This window comes from Oratosquilla oratoria, chromosome 20, assembly GCF_046742065.1.
Source record: "Oratosquilla oratoria isolate Oo_2021 chromosome 20, ASM4674206v1, whole genome shotgun sequence".
Lineage (NCBI taxonomy): Eukaryota > Metazoa > Arthropoda > Malacostraca > Stomatopoda > Squillidae > Oratosquilla > Oratosquilla oratoria.
Window position 1 is genome coordinate 22356148 of NC_134796.1, and position 14831 is coordinate 22370978.

Sequence of the window (14831 nt, forward strand, 5' to 3'; positions counted from 1 at the left end):
TCTTCTTTGTATATTTCTTCCCAGTTTTCTTGTTGGAAGAATTCTCTTATTTTATCAAAGTTTGTTTTTTCATACATCATTCTTCCTTTTCTATATTGTTCATTTCTTTTCATATATTTTTCTTCATTAAGTTCCAGTTCAATCAATATGTGGTCACTTTTACCTATTGGTGTTTTATATTCAATCTTGTCCACTATTCTAGGTTCAGATGTAATTATTAAGTCTAACCTCGATGGTTCTTCTTCATTTCTATACCTAGTGTTCTCTTGTATCCATTGTGTCATTGAATGGTCAGTAATCATCTCAAGTAGAGCATTTCCCCATGAGTCATCACCACTCTTTACTGTCATTTCTTCCCAGCAGATTTCTTTGCAATTAAAGTCGCCCATCATAACTATTCTTCCTCCGTCTTCCATTATTTTAGTTAATGCTATCTTTGTGTCCTCTAACATACTTTTATGTTCACTCTCCTCCCATGAGGCTGTTTTCGGAGGCACATAATTGATCACAAATTTTCTGCTCTTCTTATCTCGGTCTTCCACTTCTATCATAATCATCTCTACTGTATTCTTACCATATATGACACCTTTCACGTTTATATCCTTCTTAGTCAGGAACATCACTCCACCCCCTTGTTTTTTCTCTCTGTTTCTAATCCAATAATTGTATGCATCATGTCCTACACTGTTGGGTGGTAGTGGGCCTTTTAATTTTGTTTCTACAATTCCCATTATGTCCGGTTCTTTTTCTTTCAAATAATCATTCAGTTCATTCAATCCTGTTATCAATCCATCTATATTTGTGTAAGACGCTCTTAGTTTTCTGCCACTTCCATTGTGTTCTCTGTTTCCCTTATGTTTTTCTTTAGTATGTCGAACTGCTTTATTTTCATGTTCACTACTCTCCAATAGAATCTCTCTTTCTCTGACTCCGTTCTTTCCTCGTTTTTTGCCTTAGCTTCAAGTCTTTTCTGCTTTTCTGCCTCTCTTTCCTCCTTATTCATTTCTCTTTTTATCCATACCTTTTTATATTGATCATTTGTTGCTAGTTTCCCTGTTTTGGATAGAATTTTCTCTGCCGTTGTTTGTGACCTGAATTTAATCTTAATTGGTCTGGTCTTATCTGTACTATATTTTCCGAGTATGAATTTTTCCTCAATTTCCTTCATAATTTCTGGTTCATCTTCCTGGACTAATTTTAATAAACTGCTTACTCTTTCATTTTCCTCCTTGATTCTTGCGGTTCTATCTGGGTTATGTTTCTCTTCCATTCCTAATATAATTATACATTTCTTTTTGTCAGCTAATTCTCTTACTATATTCTCCTTCTGTCTCATCACTTTAATAACTGAGTCTTCATTATGTTCTTTCAATTGCTGTTTGACTATGTCAGTGAATGAAACCTTATTCCCTTCTTGGGTTGTTCTCCAATTTTTAGCTTCTGTAGCTATTTTCTCTCTGTTTTCATTACTATTCTTCTTCAATTTCTCATTCTCCTCCTTTACATTTCCTAACTGTCTTTTTAGGTCCTCTATTTCTTCAGTTAAGTTTCTGTTTGCCTTCTCTAGTTGTTCCAACCTTTCAATTCTCTGGAAAATGGAATCAACATTACCTAACTTACGTTCCAAGTCCTCGATCACCTTATCAACTCTCTCCTCTAGTCTTATCAGTCGGGGGGGGGGTTGTGTCCCCCCCACCCTCTTTAAATCCCTGGAACATATTCTCATCACTTTCTACTGTATTGCTCCTCTCTATACTTCTAATCTTTACAATTTTATTAGACATTTCATCCTAACTCAGCCTTTTGTTTACCTTTCGCTTGTCTGGCTGGGCCAAGTCTACTCCCTCCTCATTTCCTTCCATTTCCCTCAGTAATCCCTCCCCTTTTCCTCTTTCCCTACTTTCCCACTACTCCACGAGCAATTTCCCCCCCACCCTGTAAAAACACTAGGCACTTCTCTTTGCGTTGGGATCCACAGACTTCAGTTTTCTTCAGAACGTCATCCAAGCCGTCCATTCGCTGAAGTGTGTGTGTATTTACCTAGTTGTATTTACCTAGTTGTATTTTACGGGAAGGGGAGCTATGCTCGTGGGGTCCCGTCTTCATATCTCATTTTATCTAAACTATTTTTAAATTCATGTATTGTTTTTGTACACACCACTTTCTCATCTAACTTGTTCCAACTGTCTATTACTCTGTCAGGAAAGCTGTTCTTTTTCAAATCTCTTCTATAGCTGTCTTTTTTTATTTTCTTTCCGTGTCCTCTTGTATTTCTGTCATCCCATTTTATCAGATTCTCTCTATCAGTAATTTCTATGCCTTTCATGATTCTGTAAATAGCTATCAAATCTCCTCTCTCTCTTCTTTGCTCTAGTGTCTGTAGTTTAAGTTTTTGTAGTCTCTCTTCATATGATAGTTTTGAGTGTTGGTGCCAATTTTGTAATTGCTCTTTGTATTCTTTCAAGTTTTTTTATACATTTTTTTGTACTTGGTGACCATATCGTTGCTGCATATTCCAATCTTGGTCTTATCAGGGTGATTAGGATTTTCCTCACCATTTCTTCATCCAGGTATGTAAATGCCACTTTGATTGTTCTTATTAAATTATAAGTTTCTCCAAAAATCTTATTTATATGTTTCTCAGGTGACATATTATTCTTAACAATGACTCCCAGGTCCTTCTCATTTTCTACTTTTTTTATTCCTTCTTCTCCCAAATTATATGATCCTGTTATTCTGTTTTTGCTTTTTCCAAATTCCATTATACTACACTTTTTTGTATTGAACTCCATCTCCCACTTCCTACTCCATTCTTGTACTTTATTGAGATCTCTCTGTAGTGATTCACAATCTTCTTCAGTTTTCACTCTTTCCAGTAGTTTTGCATCATCTGCAAAGAAGCTCATATAGCTTTCAATTCTTTCATCCATATCATTAATATATATAGCAAACATTATTGGGGCCAGAACTGTTCCCTGCGGGACACCGCTTATTACTTCATTCCATTTTGAGTGCTGATCTCTTATCACTACTCTCATTTTTCTTTCTTGCAAAAAGTCTTCCATCCAATTTAGCAATTTACCTTGTATTCCTCCTTCATATTCTAATTTCTTAAGCAACTTCTTATGTGGTACTTTGTCAAAAGCTTTTTTTTAGGTCTAGAAATGCACAATCAACCCATCCATCTCTTTCTTGTATTATATCTATTAGCCTTGAATAGAAACATATTAAATTGGTGACGCATGATCGTCCTTGTCTGAATCCAAATTGCCTTGGATTTAGTACGTTGTTTTTTTCCAAGTATTTTACCCATCTACTTTTGATAATTCTTTCACAAATTTTTGCTATTGTACTTGTTAGAGAGACTGGTCTATAGTTGGTAGGTTCTTCTTTATTTCCTCCTTTATATATAGGTACTATATTTGCTTTTTTCCAATCTTCTGGAACTTTTCCTTCTTTTAAGGAACTGCTTATTATGCTATGTATTTTGTCTGCCAGTTCATTCCTGCATTCTTTCAGAATCCAGTTTGCTATTTCATCTGGCCCATGCGATTTTCTGACATCAAAATTACCCAAGTGTGTCAATATTTCATTCTTTGTTACTTCTATTTCTTCCATAGGGGGGACTTTTTCTTTCCACTCAATCTCTTCAGGTTGTATATTTTCCCTTGTAAACACTGATTTAAAATGTTTGTTCATAATTTCTGCCATTTCCATTTCCTCAGTGTATTCAACTCCTCCTTGTCTTAATTTCTCCAAGTCTTGTTTGTTTTTCAGTTTATTGTTTACAAATCTGTAGAATAGTTTTGGTTGATCTTTACACTTTTCTATAACATCTTTTTCATATTTTCTTTTTTCCTCTCTGCACTTTTGTACATATTCATTTCTATAACCAGTATATATTTTCCATTTTTCAGGTCTTCTGTCTTTTTTCCATCTGGTCCAGGCTTTGTCTCTTTTGTCTTTTAACTCCCTACAGCTTTTGTTGTACCAGCATTTTACATATTCTTTTTCTTGTTTTTGTCTTGGGACATACTTTTCCACTCCTTTTTTGTAAATTTTTGTCAAAATATTCCATTTCTCTTCCACTGATGTTTCTTCTTTGTATATTTCTTCCCAGTTTTCTTGTTGGAAGAATTCTCTTATTTTATCAATTTATCAATTTTTGTTTTTCTTTGCACTCGATATATGTATACCAAAAGCTTCTTTCGTACCTATATTTTTTGTTATACAGATTGATTTCTTGATTATTTTAGAACTGATTTTTGTTGTTATCACTGTTGTTGACTGAAAGATCTTTTGCTGTTAGTCTGGTTTGGCCTTTTTTTTTTTTTTTTTTTTTTTTTTCAATGTAAATTGATATCATCAGTTTCTCAGTTTAGGCTTTGCATTCACATATTAATTATACTTAAAGATATGACCAAAGTGTACAAAATACACTTGAATCATAGTTACTCTTCACTTCCACATTAGTCAAACCCTCACATAGCAGTTTTGAAGGTGCAAATACTTGTCTTTATGTTAGGTGGCCCCTGGATGGCCATCCCCCTAACTACCACAGGACTCCTGGCAGGAGTACCGGCACCAATCTTCTCTGCAGTGTCCCCCGCCACTAGCTCCCAAACAACAACCAGTGACTCCTCTTCTGCCACTAAGGTCTTTGGCACCATCCTTCCTCATGCTGCCACCTCCCCTAGTACGTGTATGCTGTCCTCAGCATGTGTACATTTCACTCATTCCATCCTTTGTGGTTGTGTGTGGCATTGGGTACAAGTGGCTTTCATCCATAATTGCACATTGTGTGGACCATATTGTTGGCTTTGTTTTGTGTGCTTTGTTGCAAACAAGACGTAGGAAGGATTGTTAATTTGTTTTAAGTCATCCAGAATTTTGTATAGTATTCATTTAAAACTGTAAGTCTTGCATGAAATATTTGAGTGCATGTGAATTGGTCTAATAGGTGTATTTTAGTTTGCAAATGCAAGTTTGATAATGGTAGAATGTTTTGCATATTATGGAGGCTTTTCATAATGTTTTGCTTGTACTATAGTAACCCCTGAGCTTGTGGGAAACGTAAATAAGGATTTTTTTTTTTTTTTTTTTTCCTGTGTATGTCTATTATATTTTGGCTATAGTTTTAAGATTTGTTTATAAAATTGTACTGTGGATTATAAAGGGATTTTACTTTAATCAAATAAATTATGATCTAAATTCTCTATTAATTCCTTAACACTTTTTTAGTTGTGAGCACCTCCCCGAAGGAACCTCAGCCTTGTGCTTCAACATCCACCACAGCTAGTATCCAGACTCCAGCTGCAAGCTTAACTAAAGTTGAACCTGAGGTATTACCTGAAAAAGACAATGAGGAAGAAGCAGACAACGATAGATACATTGAAGATGACCATGATCCATGCCCAGATTTTGTACCCATCATTCCATTACCAGACAAGGTTGAAGTGTGTACAATGGAAGAAGATGAAGAGGTAAAAGAAAGTTTTCTGCAATTAAATTAGCTGTCAACACTATGTAGGTGAATTTTTTCCATGGTGTTCTTGTTTTTACAAAGTTGTATCATACAGGAAAGGAGCTATGCTCGTGGTGACCCATCTTTGTATCTCAGCATCAAGTTTTTCTTAAAATTTTGATTAGTGTTTGCACACACTGTTTCTTTGTCCAACTTGTTCCAAGTATCTATCACTCTGTGTGGGAAGCTCTTTTTTTTTTTTTTTTTTTTTTTTTTTTTTTTTTTTTTTTTTTTTTTTTTTTTTTTTTTTTTTTTTTTTTTTTTTTTTTTTCCTTCTTCTTCTTCTTCTTCTTCTCCGTGCCCTCTTGTTTTACCATTGTCCCATTTCAATAAATCATTCGTATCTAAGTTTTCCATTCCCTTTATAATTCTATAGACAGTAAGTCTCTTCTTTCCCTTCTATGTTCCAGAGTTGGTAATTCTAATTTGGACAGTCTTTGTTCATATGTCATTTTGGAGAGAGTTGGTACCAGTTTTGTTGTTGCTCTTTGTATTCTTTCTAACTACTTTATATTCTTTTTGGTACTGGGTGTCCATAGTGTTGCTGCATGCTTGAGTTTAGTTAATTATATATATATATATATATATATTTTATCATTTCCTCGTCCAAATAGGCAAATGCCACTTTTATTGACCTCAATAAATTATAGGTAAACTCAGTTGGGTGAGGAAACTCTGCTGTGAGATGTCCAAACACATTAACTCCAAAATCCTTGTTTTGAGAAAATCAGTGGTAATGGTTTAACCACTTGTTGATTTTTTGCTATATGTCTCTGTATCTTGTAGTTTTGTAAACCTGGGGCATGAGAACTGTTGCTTTATGGAATTTGATTCCCATAATCCATTATGCCTTCTAATAATAATGTAGAAGACATGTGTAGTCTGCCTGTTGAGACCCTGATATAATGGTAAGACATACATATACCAAAGGCCATTTTCCCCCTTACAAGGGAGGTATCCAAAAAACAAAGGCATAGAAACCACTCCCACCCATTCCATCCCTATCACACTTTACTCACCTCCACCCTCTTCCCTCCCTCTTATCTTGGCACCTCCAGGATGATGGGTCATCCCTGCATCTTGTCCACTGCCCTGGGTCATAAGCAGTGTCACAAGACACAGCAAGGCCGCTTCATTAAATCGGCGACCCCCCATCTCTGTCCCCTTATGCAGAAAAGGAGAAGACTGGGAGACATCCCCTCAGGCTGCATCAAATTTTTCTTGCACATACTCCTTCACCCCCCCATCCCCCACCCACTCCACCTCATGCATCACAACATCATCCATATACAACCATTCTCCATTCACCCCTGTCTTCTGTCCTCTCTCCTTCCTCAACAGACATTCCTCTCTTCCCCAAAGCCCCTTTTATCCCATCCATCCATCTCATCCTCGGTCGCCCCCTCATGTTCACTCCTTTCACATCTGCCTTCAACACCTCTTGTACTAGTCTTTCTACACTCATTCTTTCCATGTGTTCAGACCACCCCAAAACTCTTTCATCAACCCTATCTCCCAAACCCCTTTCCACCCCCATTCTCCTCACCTTATTTCTCACTCTATCCAGCCTGATATCCCCTATCATACTTCTCAGACACCTCATCTCAAACACATTCAAACTCCTCTCTTCATCTTTTATGTTCCATGTTTCTGCCCCATACAGTGCTGTTGGCACAATCACTCCATACAATCTTCTCTTAGCATCCATTCCCAAATGTCTATTCCTCATTACACTTTTTGATCCACCAAGGCATTTACTCACTTCTCAATTTATGTTCTACCTCCACTCCTCCCTTTCATACCACATTCACACCCAAGTATCTAAAGCTATCCACTTCCTCCAGTCTCTCTCCCTTAATACTCACTTCCAGTCTGCTGCCACTTTTACCCCTTGTACATTCTATCACCTTAAATTTACCCACATTTATCTTCAACTTCCTTCTTTCACACACTTCCCAAACTCTGCCACTAACTTCCTCAATACCTCCTCTGACCCTGCTTCAAGTGCAGTGTCATCCGCAATCAACAGCTGGCTTACCTCCCACTTTTCTTCCTTTTCTTTAACCATCTCCAATCCTTGAACCACCACTCCATCCATGTAAAAATTGAACAGCCATGGTGACATAATACATCCCTGGCAGTCCCACCTTTACCTCGAACCACTCGCTCACTCCATTTCTAATCCTGACACAAGCTCAACTACTCTTGTAAAAACACTTGACAGCTCCAAAAAGCTTTCCTCCTCTCCCATATATCTGTAATACCTCCCACAGTGCCATCCTGTCTACCCTGTCATAAGCCTTTTTCAAATCCATAGAAGCCCAAAAAATATCCTTACCTTTTCCTATAGCTTTCTGACATGTCTTATCACAAAAATTAGATCTATGCAACCTTTACCTTTCCTAAGCCCACACTTCCTCACCAATTACCCCCTCTGTTCCTCTCCTAATCCTCTCAATCAAGACCCTCCTATAAGCCTTCCCAACTACACTTAACAAGCTAATCCCCCTGAAACTATTACACTCACACTTGTCCCCTTTTCCCTTGTAAAGTGGAACTATACAGGCGGTCCTCTGGCACTCAATCCTCTCTTAAACAAACATTAAATAACCTCACCAGCCGGTCCTCCATCACTGTACCTCCTTTTTCAGACATTCTGTATGACATCCATCCTGACCAGGTGCCTTAGCTGCTCTCATGATCTTAACTGCCTTTTCTTCATCCTTCCTTATTTCTCCTTCATTTTCCTCACTCTTCACGTTTTTTCTTAGCACTTCCCACTGCAACTACCATTCCCTTCCTATCCTCCTTCAAATTTAGCAACTCCCTAAAATACTTTGCCTATCTTCCTCTTACTACCTTCTCTTCCTTTATCATCTCTCTATCTGCACCTTTTACCATTTCTACTTGATTCGCCTCCTCTTCCTCTCTTAATTTCTTTCCAAAACATCTTTTTATTACTTTCAAAATTTTCTGTCACTCATACCCCATTTCACATCTGCTCTCCTCTTTTCCTCCCTTATCTTATGCTTTACTTCTCTTTTCTTTATACTTTTCATATGACTCCCTTGAACTATTTTGTAACCAATCTGTGAAAGCTCGCTTCTTCTCTACAACCTTCTTTGCTTCCTCATCCCACCACTCACTACCCTTCCCTCTATTTCTTCCTGTCCTCCTTGTTCCATACACCATCTTTTCACACCTTGTGACTCCCTGCTTGAACCATCCCCATTCCTCCTCCACTCCCTCCCACTCCTCTTTAAGCTTCCTCTTGTATTCCTTTTTTTCTTTCTCATTTAAGCAGTTCACTCTAAGCACCTCCCTACCTTTTGTCCTTTTCCTCTTTCTCAATTTTGTAACGGGACGGGTGTAACGGTATCGTTACATCATTTCCATCCAACGTTACTTGTAGACACAAAATGTAACGGGGTCGTCACATCATCACGAAAAAGGGTTCACTGCACAAACGCCTCTAAGTTTTTGTTCTTTATTGTCGTATCCAAAACAAACTTAGTTTACACACTATTACACAGTCTTATCACTAGGGCACGTCACTTAGAACCGACCGCTCTTCGGGTGTGTCAGCTGGTTTTCATGCCCGGAAATGATGAGTAGACGAAAATCTAGAGTTGCTCTGAATCGTGAACTTCTCTTATTGTTTTGTTTATTTTGTTGTCCCACAAGGGTGGGGCAACTGCATTGATTACGTATTGCTATCTACTATCATACATGTTAATTATATATCCAGGGGAGGACCGTCAGTATACGTAATATCGTATGTCAGTACTGGGTGGCTACTAGGTTGATCGCGTGTGTTCGTTCGTGTGTTTGGTGGTCGACGGTGTTGTCGCGAAGCCAAAGGATTGACTCAGCGATTTATGGGTTCCACTGGGCCTCGTGATGTTTGGCTCAGCGATTAATGCCTGTGGTGGACAGTGTGTTAAGGAGTGGGTTATATGACTGGGGTTATATTACTCGTCGTGTATATGAGCCGTGTACAATCTATCCTCCACTCTCAACTTACCTTCCACCAAAAAATAATCTGATATCCCCCCACTGTCTCCCCCTAGAACATATACACACACACACGCTCATCGAAGCAACACCGCTCGTCGTCGCTCGTCGTCGCGCGACCAAGAAGGAGAGGTTTTACGACGAAAAAGGAAAACCTGGTTTGTACTGTAGGGGTGGGGAGTGAACGTGAGTGCCCGAAATGGTATCTATGCAGTGCTAGTTAATTGTGTTAACTCGAAATTAGCAAAAATGAATGAAAACGACTCGAAAGCCAGTTGCGAATCAGAGCCATCTGGAGGCAATCCACTGAACCGCGATGTAAACAATAAACAAAGCGCCGCGTGTTACGACAATGATTTCTTAGGGTTTGGCAAGTACGAAAGAAAGAACTTAAGTAGATTATTAGAGATAGAGAGAGAGATGAGCAAAAATAGGACTCGGTGGGAAAATGAAATCATGGACTTAAGAAAAGAGGTAATTGGTTTAATTGATTGTTTATCTAAGACTAACCACGAAATTTCTGACCTGAAAAAAGCTAACTTGGATCTTACAAACGAAATTAAAGAAATGAAAAGAGACATAAATGAACTGAAGAATGAAAATGAAAAGAAGAAAACTAATGATAATAATAGCGAAAATCTAAAGCAAGAAGTGAACAACAAATTCCAAGAATTGACACAAAAGATCGAAGAAAACTTAGGTGGGGACAGTATCCAGGAAATTAAAAAGTGGAAAGAAAATATTGAAAATAAAGAAATTGCTTTCAAAGAAATAGTCAAGCAGCAAATGCAAGATAATGCAAAAGACACAATCATTCAAGTGATTAACGAAAAAGCAAATTGGGTCAGGGACACAGTAGATAGGAAGAAATGTATTGTGGTTTATGGGCTTAAAGAAAAACAAGGATTGGCGAGGTACATGAGAGAAAAAGAAGAAAAAGAGACAGCAGTAGAAATCCTTAATGAAATTCAGGGGGGAGATAGTGATTCAGGCACAGACTTAGAAGAGACTTACAGAATTGGTCGCTATACTAAGGATAGGAATCGACCTCTAAAGATAAAACTAAGGTCACAAGTGGTAGTAGAAGACATATTTGAAAAAGTAGGTAAGTTGGCAAAGAGTGAAAAATACAATAAGATATGGATAAAAAGAGAAATGAGTACTGAGGAATTAGAAAAAGAAAGGGCGCTAAGAGAAGAAGCAAAGGAAAAAAACTTGAAAAGATCGGAGACAGAATGCAAAGAATTCCAGTGGAGAGTAATAGACTTGAGATTAAGACAATGGCACTTCAAAACGAACAAAACAAGGGAAGAAGAAACCAGGGAGAAGGAAGAAAATTAAAAGTGGCCTATACCAACATTGACGGACTAATTTCGGGACTGAACGAACTCAATGATTATCTGTTAGAAGCAAAACCAGACATAATGGGAATTGTAGAGACTAAACTAAGAGGTGAAATACCATCCACTGTTATCGGACAAGGTTTATACAACTACTGGATAAAAAACAGGGACAAGAAACAGGGAGGGGGAATCATGTTCTTGGCCAAGAAAGACCTAAAGGTGACAAAAATTGCAGAGGGCAAAGGTAATGCTGAATTGATCATGATAAAAGTCGAAGGCAAGAATATGAAAAGTAGAAAGTTTGTGGTGACTTATGTGCCTCCAAAAACAAGCGCTTGGAAAGAAATTGAACATAAAAAAATGCTAGATGACACAAGAAAATCACTCAATGAGATACTAATGGGTAAGGGTAATCTGGTAGTTATGGGGGACTTCAATTGCAAAGAAATTTGTTGGGACAGCATGACAGTGCAAGGAGGAGATGACTCGTGGGGCAATGTACTGCTAGATATGACCATGGAGTACACAATGACCCAATGGGTCCATGAAAACACAAGGTACAGAAATAATGAAGAGCCATCGAAACTAGATCTAATATTTACAACAGAGCCTGAAATAGTGCATAAAGTCCAGTATGAGACACCAATTGGAAAGAGTGACCATGTACTCATCGAAACTATACTAAAGGAAGAAATAGACATAGAGAGGAACGAAAAGCATAGGAAAGGAAGACTGAGGTACAACAAAACAGACTTTACAAAACTAAAGACATTCTTCCGGAATGCAAACTGGGAAATATTTTACAGGGAAGAAACAGCAGTGGAAGAGAAATGGAATATATTGATGGAAAACTACAATGAAGGGGTAAACAGGCATGTACCAAGACAAAAGCGAGAGAGAGAGTACATTAAATGTTGGTTCAACAAAAGATGCAGTGAGGCAAAAGACAGAAGGGACAAAGCTTGGAAAAAGTGGAGAAAAGACAAAAAACAAAGCAAATGGCAAATTTATGTTAACTATAGAAATGAGTATGTTAATGTGAGAAGAGAGGAGAAAAGGAACCATGAGAAGGATATTATAGACAAATGCAAAGAGCAACCCAAACTATTCTATCGGTATGTGAATGGTAAACTTAAAAACAAACAGGAATTGGTGAAACTATGCCAAGGAAACATAGAATACACAGAAGATTTAGAGATGGCCGAAGTCATGAACAATCACTTTAAATCTGTTTTCACCAGAGAGAAAATACCGAATTGTGACATAGACAAAAACAAGAAATCTCCCCTCATGAATGAGTTTACAGCATCACTAAAGGAAATATCAGAACATTTATCAAGGCTGGATGTCAGAAAATCACATGGCCCGGACGGTATTGCAAATTGGATTCTAAAGGAGTGCAAAGAAGAACTAACAGACAAAATACACATCTTAATAAACAGCTCACTCAAAGAAGGAAAGATACCCGAGGACTGGAAAAACGCTAACATTGTACCAATACACAAAGGAGGAAACAAAGAAGAACCCACCAACTATAGGCCAGTATCACTAACAAGCACCATTGCCAAAATTTGTGAGAAAATAATCAAGAATAGATGGGTAAAACATCTGGAAGACAATGACATATTAAACCCAAGACAATTCGGATTCAGACAAGGAAGATCATGCTCCACAAACTTAATATGCTTTTACTCAAGACTAATAGACATAGTGCAAGAAAGAAATGGATGGGCTGATTGTGCATTCCTAGACTTGCAAAAAGCCTTTGACAAAGTACCACACAGAAAACTACTAAAAAAACTGGAACACATAGGAGGAATACAGGGAAACCTACTAAAATGGATAGAGGACTTTCTGACTGGTAGAAAGATGAGAGTAGTGCTCAGAGAAAAATATTCAGACTGGAAAGAGGTGATCAGTGGAGTACCGCAAGGATCTGTGCTGGCACCAATAATGTTTGCTATCTATATGAATGACATGGATGAGGACGTGAACTGCTACATGAGCTTCTTTGCCGATGACGCCAAACTGCTAAGGAAAATAGAAACTGATGAGGACTGTGAAGCACTGCAAGAAGACCTAAATAGGGTATGGAACTGGAGTCAGAAATGGGAAGTGGACTTTAATACTAAGAAGTGTAGCATAATGGAGTTTGGAAAAAGCAAAAACAGAATATCAGGAAAATATACAATTGGAACCAAAGAAGTAAAGAAAGTAGGATCCGAAAAAGATTTGGGAGTAATTATCACGAACGACTTGTCCTATGATATACAGATTAACAAAATTGTCGGGGAGACTTACAATTTGCTAAGATCAATAAAAGTGGCGTTTACATACTTGGACGAAGACATGATGAAAAAAATATTGGTTACATTGATAAGGCCTAGATTAGAGTATGCAGCGACATTGTGGTCCCCCAGTACCAAAAAGAATATAAAGAAAATAGAAAGAATCCAAAGAGCAGCTACAAAAATGGCACCTGCACTTGCAAACCTATCATACAAAGAGAGATTGGCTAAACTGGAGTTACCGACACTGGAGCAAAGAAGAGAGAGAGGTGACCTATTGACCATCTACAGAATCATGAAAGGCACAGAGGTACTCGATAGTGAGAACTTACTTAACTGGGACAAAAGAAACACAAGAGGACATGGAAAGAAAATAAAAAAACATAGCTATAGAAGAGAACTGAAGAAAAACAGTTTTCCTCATAGAGTTTTGGACACTTGGAACAAACTGGACAATGAAATAGTATGCGCAAAAACCATTCATGAGTTTAAAAACAAACTAGACACTGCAAGATACAAAGGCGGGACAACACGAGCATAGCTCCCCTTCCCGCAAAATACAACTAGGTAAATACAACTAGGTAAAATACATCCTTAACTCTTCCTATTATACTCCTATCTACCACTAAATAGTCCATTAACACTCTATCTACCACCCTTCCATCCACCTCCCTCTCCTATGTGTACTTATGCTTAGCTTTCTTTCTAAACACTGTATTTGCTATCATCAACTCTATAGACATATCTCTACCATCAACTCTCCACTACAATTCTTTCCTGGAACTCCACATTTCCCAGCCACTCCATCTCCCAATACTACTACATTGATGTTTCTCCCTAATCCCTCTATGCACTCCTTTAAATCTATCCAAAAATGCTACCCTCTACACTCTTCTCACTACCAGGCCCATATGCACTTACAAAAACCCACATTTCCTTTCCCAGTTTCACCTTCATCCACATTAACCTTGGAGAAACCTCCTTCCACTCCACTACACGCTTACCTATCTTACTAGTATAGCCACCCCTTCTCTCCCTTGCCCTCTCTTCACTCCTGAGAACCTCCCAACTACATTCCCAAACTCACACTTGCCCCTCCCTCTCAACTTAGTTTCACTTAAGGCCAATACATCCATCTTTCTTCAGACAAACATGTTGCCTATCTCTTCCCTTTTACTCTCATCTGTACTACCTCCACACACATTAAAAGACCCAAACCTTAGGGTACTGATTGGAAAACTCCTAGACCCTCTTATGCATTTATTTTATTTAGGATGCCTTGTCTTATTCCCCGTCCCATTTTTCTCACCTCTTACGATTCAAGTGAGAATACTTGGGGGCAGTATTCTATCCCCCAACCTTAAGAATAAGGATTACCTCTTTCTGCTGATTCCAACTGGATTATTGACAATCCAATCCCATTATGGGTCACTAATCCATGTGTTTGCCATATGGGGCTAATCTGCAGGGCCTAGAGACAGGAGTCTTGGTCCAAGGCAGAATGAAGTTGTAGTGCCATGGTTGCTCTGAGATGCCACTGTGGGACTAGCAACATGCCTCTTTGGTCCTCTATTCAGGCCAGAAAGGATATCCCCTCTTGGCCCAGATAGACAAATCAACTGGGCTGATTGGCTTGAATTTATGGGTCAGGCATGCCCTGAG

At 38.2% G+C, this 14831-nt stretch overlaps 1 protein-coding gene across 15 annotated transcripts in view; it reads left to right on the forward strand.

The window, feature by feature from the left end:
• Positions 1-14831, forward strand: part of LOC143036396 (E3 SUMO-protein ligase RanBP2-like) — a 381916-nt gene that overhangs the window by 243480 nt on the left and 123605 nt on the right. For 13 of the 15 annotated variants that reach the window (XR_012967350.1, XM_076203706.1, XM_076203712.1 and 10 more), the window contains 2 exons: positions 4526-4696; positions 5242-5483. Coding sequence is in view for 14 of the 15 variants with exons in the window: in XM_076203706.1 (XP_076059821.1) it covers positions 4526-4696; positions 5242-5483 (413 nt within the window). In the remaining variant the exon portion in view is untranslated. The remainder of the gene's footprint in view (positions 1-4525; positions 4697-5241; positions 5484-14831) is intronic. The other 2 variants (XM_076203711.1, XM_076203717.1) reach the window with 2 other exon arrangements.